General features: G+C 56.0%; 1 protein-coding gene across 1 annotated transcript in view; it reads left to right on the plus strand.

The window, feature by feature from the left end:
• Window positions 1-7,267: 7,267 nt before the first annotated feature.
• Window positions 7,268-7,504, plus strand: part of CPT1A (carnitine palmitoyltransferase 1A) — a 76,246-nt gene continuing 76,009 nt past the window's right edge. Inside the window, exon 1 of the mRNA XM_042781508.1 lies at window positions 7,268-7,474. Coding sequence (XP_042637442.1) covers window positions 7,268-7,474 — 207 coding nt within the window. The remainder of the gene's footprint in view (window positions 7,475-7,504) is intronic.

A 7,504-nucleotide genomic window follows, 5' to 3' on the forward strand; every position in this document is an offset into this window, starting at 1 on the left:
GGAGCAGCCACACACCCTCGTCCCGTCTGCTGTGCCCGGATCCGGCACTCTGCAGGAAGCCTCACCGGGCAGCCGGACGTGGGTCTGTGGGTGGACGTGTGCTCTTGTTGCCCTTGACATGCACCAGGAGTGGCCTGACCGAATCACAGGGCCAGAACCACAAACCACACCACCTGCCGTGAGTGGATTCTGCCTTCCAGGGACCCCACGTGCACCAGAGAAGAAATGCACCCCGCAGGGTCCCCGGCGGCCATGCTGTTTCGGGGGATCACCAAGCCCTCCTCCCGAGGCACTTCTGCGTGGTTTCGGGCCTCCAGCTTTCCAGCTCGTAGTTGAGTGCTTTACTGTGCGTGCCACCCAGGGACCTCCGGGTCACAGGGCAGACCAGTGTCATTTCTGTTGCTAGCCCCTCGCTGGCTCAGCCTCACGTCCCTGGCAAGCGTTCAGTAGCCTTGGCTCATTCTGTCCTCACCAAACCCTGCTGATGCTGGCTGAGCAAACACTGTCACCCATGTGGAACTGTGTTTATTTACTCAGGGCCCAGGGCTCAAGGTTCAAGTTCAGAGGGGCTCAGGGCTCTGGAGAGGAGGGGGCACAGAGCCATGAGGCGACAGCGCTGTTTCCCATGGGATGCTGGGAGTGAGACCCCAAAGCCTCCCATGCTGCTGGGTCTGAACCTGCTGGGGGCTGCCAGGAAGAGGTGAGCATGGGGCCCGGCTGTGCTCCCGGCAGGCCCGCCCGCCTCTGGGAGTCCGTGCAGGCAGGCCCTGTGCTACCAGCACCTGACTTACGGACACCTCGTGCTTGCCCTGAGTGTTACATGAAGTTGTCCTCGCTTTGAAACGACTGAATCAAGCCCTCCAAAAAAACCAAACCCAGCCTACTGCGGCTGAGTTAGTTCTGACTCATGTTGTTGTTGTTATGTGCCGTTGAATCGGACCCGACTCACAGCGACCCCTCCTTGGGTTTCCGAGGTGGTATCCCTATGGAAGTAGATTGCCCCATCTTCCTTCCAAGGAGTGGCTGGTGGGTTTGAACCGCCAGCCTTCTGGTTAGCAGTCAAGTGCCTTAGGCACTATGCCCCCAGAGCTCCCGTTCTGAGTCACACAGTGACCCTTATTTAGGGACAGGGTGGAACTGCTCCACAGTGTTTCCAAAGCTGTCAGTCTTCATGGAAGCAGACTGTCGCATCTTTCTCCTACAGAGCGGCTGGTGGTTTCAAATCACCGACCTCTTGGTTAGCAGCCAAATGCTTTAACCATGTGCCTCCAGGACTCCTTTGAACCAACTAACAACAGCTTCTTTATTACATCACCTTCACTTGCTGCAGGTGCAGCTTTTAAGCCACAGAAAAGGCTTCCAGCCTGTTCTTCACTAACAACCCACTGCCATCAAGTTGATTCTGACCCACAGCGCCCCTAGAGGACAGAGTGGAACTGCCCCACAGGGTCTCCAAGGCTGTCAATCTTCACAGAAGCAGACTGCCACATCTTTCTCCCACAGAGCAGCTGGTGGATTCGAACAACCAGACTTTTGTTTAGCAGCCAAATGCTTTAACCACAACATCAGCAGAGCTCTTTTTTTTAAAAAAATTTTTATTGTGATTTGGGTGATAGTTTACAGAGCAAATTCATTCTCCATACAGCAGCTCACATACACTTTGTCTCATGACATTGACTGCAATTTCCCACAATGCAACACAGAGCTCTTTTCTTGCATTAACAACAACAACAACAAAATCCACTGCCATTAAGTTGATTCCGGCTTATAGTGACCCCCATTGGGTTTCAAGGCTATAAATCCTTACGGAAGTAGATTACCCCATCTTCCTCCCATGAAGCAGCTGGTAGATTTGAACCTCTGACCTGGTTAGCAACCAAATACCTTACTCACTGCGTCACCAGAGCTCCTTGCTTGCATGAAGGTAAGGTTAAATAAAAACCATGTGCACCTGTTGCGACTAACCTGTAGAGTCAGCTTAAGGACACACCTAGGCATAATCTCATCCATAACCCCGGGACTGGTCTGCTCCAGAATGTTCATCTGTTTCAGGCCTGGCAGCAATGGAGGAGTCATTTCAGGCCTGGCAGCGGTCATGTGGTCATATTTTTAAAAACTGAAACCTTACCTTTTAGGGACACATACTGGAGAGTTTATTGACAAAAATCATAGGGTTTTTGAACTCGATTTAAAATAATTAGTGCGAGTGGGTGGGTGTACAAAACCATACAAGTTGTCCCTGGCATTGATAAGCGTTGAAACTGAGTTTCAGTTATATAGTGCTTTATCATACTAACGCAGGAGAAAGATGAGGCAGGCTGCTTCTGCAAAGATTGACAGCCTTAGAAACCCTGTGGGGCAGTTCCACTCTGTCCTCTAGGGGCGCTGTGGGTCAGAATGGACTCCAGGGCAGTGGGCGTGGTTTGGGCTTTGCTTCTGTGAAGATTGACAGCCTTGGAGACCTTGTGGGCAGTTCCACTCTGTCCTCTAGGGGCGCTGTGGGTCAGAACGGACTCCAGGGCAGTGGGCGTGGTTTGGGCTTTGCTTCTGTGAAGATTGACAGCCCTGGAGACCCTGTAGGCAGTTCCACTCTGTCCTCTAGGGGCGCTATGACGGGGCATCAGTTGGATGGCATACTGAACAAACAACCCAACCCGACCCAAGGCCTTGCGGTCCAGTATAGTCTGACCTAGGCTACCCCAGGAGTTACTGAGTAGAACTGCTCCCACAGGGTTTTCTTAGCGGTCATCTTCACGGAAGCAGACCGCCAGGTCTTTCTTCTGCTGTACTGCTGGGGGGAGGGTTAGCATTTCCAACCTTCGGACTAGTAGCCTGGCACAAACCGTTTGTACCACCCGGGGACCTTTGTATCATACGAGTTTCGTTTATTTTTATGTGTTTGATACTTTCCCTAAAGTCTTTAAGAGTAAAAAAAAAAAAAGAAATCCCTTTGTGATGATACTTTACATTAAAAAAGGAAGTTTTCTTTCCACCACTGTAGGCAGCTGCGCAGGATTTGATTGAAACTGGAGAAGAATTTCCAAAAACAGAGCTGGAGAAAGAATATTGGAGACCCGAGGCCGACGCGGGGGTATTATGGCCCAGGGGGGCTCAGGTTCGAGCCGGGAACTTCCCGGGGCCTGGGGCCCGAGTCTTTGTTGATAACCGCCGCCAGGCTGGCCCGGGGAAGGGCAGTTCCGGGGAGCGGAGCCGCGGCGAGGCCCGCCGCGGGGAAGCATTTTCACTTTGCCCGGGTCCCCGGCGGGCGTGGCCTCAAGCCTCTGCTGGGGCCGCGTCCCGGGGCACAGGTGAACCGGCGCCCGAGCGCTCCCACCGCGCGCGGCTGAGCTGGGAGAGGCAGCTCCTGCTCCTGTTCACCCCGTCCTCGCGGGGTCAGCGAGGGCCCCAGGCGGCGCGCAGGGAGGGGCGCACGGTCAAGGTCGCAGGGCCGGGACACGGATGCAGCACAGGCGGATCCCAGACGACCGGGCACAGAGGGCGGTGGCGACCTTGGATCGCGGCCTGCAGACGCTGGAGTTCCGGGAGAGGAAGGAAGGGCAACTGAGGTGAGGGGGAGGCCCACGTGCAAGGGGGAGGCACGTAGTGGACGTCCGCGGAGGCCGGAGCAGGTGCCCTTTGGGCGGGCGGCTTCCGGCCCTGCCCCGCGCCTTTTGGGGAGGGAGCGGTGTGTGTGAACTTGGTGGGTGGGAGCTCGGATCACAGCCCACCAGGCATTGGCCAGCCCAAACCAGCTACTTCCGGTACTTTCCCACGCCTGGCGACCCCACGTGTCTCAGAGTAGAACATCGCTCAACAGGGTACTCGGTGGCCCATGTTTTGGTAGTAGGTTCCCAGGTCTTTCTTGCCGGGTGCATCCAACTTGCCAACCTTTTGATTAGCTGACCTTTTGATTAGCTGATGAGTACTTAAAGGCCGGGAGCCCTGGTAGCATAGTGCCTAAGCACTTGACTGCTAACCAGGAGGCTGGTGGTTCAAACCCACAAGCCACTCCTTGGAAGGAAGATGGGGCAATCTACTTCCATAGTGATACTGCCTTGGAAACCCAAGGAGGGGTTGCTATGAATTGGGTCCAACTCCAGGGCACATAACAACAACTTAAAGGCCAGCCGGGGATCAAACACCCCACTTCTAATCTCAAAGAAAGCAAATTGAAATAAGGACCCCTCCCCCTTTTTAGAATTGGAAAAGACAAGACTCCATGCCCTCAGTGCATGTGTTTGTGTGTGTCTCTCTCTGTGTTTGTCTGTCTCTCACATGTGTGCCTTGGGGGGGGGTCTTCCTCAAGTTACTGCTGTTCCCACCAGGGAGCAAGTGGGCGTGGCCACTATAAACTTTTTCCAGGGGGCAGTGGGCAAGACACCCACTTGTTGCCTGTCCCTGCCCTTTAGCCTGGCGGCTTCACTTTAACGACTTATTACACAGAGAGAAAGTGGTGCTCCAAAACATGTCAGTGCAGTTTTGTGTTTGCGAAGGTGAATGCTGGTGGCCCTGATGTCCGTTGAAGGAGCTCTGGTGGTGCAGTGGTTGAAGCATTCTGCCGCTAACCAAAAGGTCAGTGGCTGGACCCCACCAGCCACTCTGCAGTAGAAAGGTGTGGCAGTTGGCTTCCATAAAGATGTACAGCCTTGGAAACCTAGGAGGCAGTTCTACTATAGGGTCGCTATGAGTCGGAATCAACTCGATGGCAGTGAGTTTGGGTTTAATGTCTGTTGGTGGCAGGTGACATGGCTCAGCCGTCAGTCAAATGCCTTACTGTGAAAAAAGACAGCCATCAGCTGTGTGCCTGGGCAGAAGGCTGTGTCCCCGGAATAAGGCAAGTGGCTGAGTGCCATAACCACCACATCCCTGAGGCTGTTTACAACACGGGCCTGCAGAATCTGCCCCGACTGTAAGCCAACGGGGTGGCGGTGGAGGTCGGGAGAGAATCTTCACTGTCTTCTAAACGCTTTTGCAGTAGAGACCGAAGAATACAGAGACACACAGAGACAGAGGCCAGCAGGGCTTTCATAACCAGAGCCCGTGAGTGGCTTGCAGGAGAGCCAGGCCTTTGTTCATTGGACTACTGCATGTATGGAGTGCCTGCAGTGTGCGGGGCTGCCCGCGGGGGGCGGGGGAGCGCGGGCCCCTCCCCTCACACACTGCCTGCTCTGCTCCGGGACCCCGCAGCCTCTGGACCACAGGGCCCTTGGTCAGGACCCTTGGGATCTTGGGGTTTCCATCTCAGCCTTTCCCCGGCTCAGTGACTGGTACAAAGGGCTCCAAGTCACCCCAGAACTGCCCCTACCTGACACCCATTCTGTTCCGGGGCAGGAACACTGATTTTACTAAATGTCACCAAAGCCCTACCAGGAAGGCATTTCATTTGCATCCCAGCTGGGTGAGGAGGGTCAGACAGGCCCCTCGGGATTCCCATCAGCTCCTAGCCCTGCCACCTCTGCTCCCATGTGGGGCAGTGGGGTCTGAGTCAGGCCTGGCCCAGCGTCACATCCACCACTTCCTGCTGTATGATCTCGGGCAAGGTAGTGATCCTTTCTTGGCTCGGTCTCCTCACCTGTAAAAAGGTGGTGGGGGTGGTTGGCAGGTGCCAGCAAGTCGTTTCCGTCCGTACACACAACAGAAGGAAACATCGCCTGCCCCTGGGCCGTCCTCACGGCCGTCATTGCGCCTGAGCTCGTTGCTGCAGCCCTCTGTTAATCCATCTCATTAGCTCTTCCTCGTTTTGAAAGTAAAGTATTGTAATGAAATGTGCAAAGACCTGGAATTAGAAAACCAAAAGGGAAGAACATGCTCAGCATTTCTGTGGGCAAAATATTGTTTGATGCAGGAAACATCAAAAGATGATGGAAGGGATACACACTGTGGTAGCATATGATCAAGAACCGATGGTATTGAAGGAAGAAGTCCAAGCTGCGTTGAAGGAGTTGGTGGAAACAAGGCTCCAGGAATTGATGGAAGACCCATTGAAATGTTTCAACAAACGGATGCAGCGCTGGAGGCGCTTAATCATTTATGCCAGGAAATTTGGAAGACAGCCACCTGGGCAATTGACTGGGAGAGATCCATATTTGTTCCCATTTCAAAGAAAGGTGATGCAGCAGGCTATGAAAATTATTGAACAATATCATTAATATCACCCGCAAGTAAAGTTTTCCTGAAGATAATTAAAAAAAACAGTTGCAGCAGCTCTCAACAGGGAAGTGCCAGAAATTCAAGCTGGATTCAGAAGAGGGAGTAGAAGGAGGGATATCATTGCTGATGTCAGATGGCTCTTGGCTGAAAGCAGAGAAACTCAGAAAGGTGTTTACTTGTGTTTTATTGACTATGCAAAGGCATTCGACTGTGTGCGTTATAACAAATTACGGATAACATTACTAAGAACGGAATTCTGGAACACTTAATTATGCTGTCAAACGGGGTGGGGATAAAAAGCATTAACCAGACGAGGTTGTGTGCAGGTTAAATGAGGTAATGCCAGGAGATGGGAGTAGGAATTAGGTACAGGGCTAAGTGTTTGTACGGGCATAGCCCTAATGAGTTGGCCTGTTTTACAGATGACAAAACTGAGGCTCAGAGGGCGGGAAATCTCACCCGGGCCCCATCAGAGCCGAGGCTGAAGTTGCTTGTACCCTTGCAACCCTAAATTCCTTCCCCTGAGGTGTCTTGTGGGCGCTTGGCGCTCTCAGTGACCCACCCCACTCCTGAGGCCCCGCCCCAGCGAGAGGCCCCGCCCACGCGCCCCGAGCCGCCCCGCCCCTTCTCGACCCTCCGTGCGCCCGGGGCCGCCCAGCCCTCTCAGGCCCCGCCCCGCCGCAGGGCCCTGTTCTGTTCCGAGGCCCCGCCTCTCCCAGGTCCAGCCCCGCCCCCTCCCCGCCGCCCGCGTCGCTGCGGCTCGCTCGGCCAATCGGGGCGCCGGCGTCGGTGCGCTCTGCCTCTCTGCCTGCGGTCCCGGACGCCCGCCCTCCGGCTCTCACTTCGCGGCTGCTCTTGCTCCTGGTGCTGGTTGTGCTGCTGCCGCCGCCGCCACTACTGTGCCTGGGCCGCTCGCTCACTCGGTGAGGCCGGAGTGGGAAGGCGCGCGGGGACGGACGCCACCGTGCAGTCAGAGGCCGGGGGCTGCGCGGCGCGGGGCGGCGCGGGCCCCTCCGGAGCCAGCGCGCGGGGAGACCGCCCGGGGTTCCCATCGGAGCTCCAGGACGGTGCAGTGCCGGGCGATGGGGCCGGGGTGGGGCTCCCCAGCCCGCGGCAGATGGAGTCTAGGGGCCGGACCCGCGGACTTAGCGAGGCGCCCCCGGCTCCAGCCTGCGGGGGGAGCTGCCGGCGCTCTCCCCCTGTGCGAACCGCCAACCCTCGAGAGTGCAGTGGGTCGGGGTCGGCCAGCCTGCGGGCCTCTCCGGTGCAGCCGCGGGAGCGATGCTTGCCGGGGCAGTGGACGGTGCGCCGTCAGCTCGGGCCGGTGGGCGGACGCCCGCGCCCTTGGCCTTCA

Source organism: Orycteropus afer, unplaced genomic scaffold, assembly GCF_000298275.1.
Source record: "Orycteropus afer afer isolate SDZICR_OR568_19922 unplaced genomic scaffold, OryAfe1.0 scaffold00130, whole genome shotgun sequence".
NCBI classification, from domain to species: Eukaryota; Metazoa; Chordata; class Mammalia; order Tubulidentata; family Orycteropodidae; genus Orycteropus; species Orycteropus afer.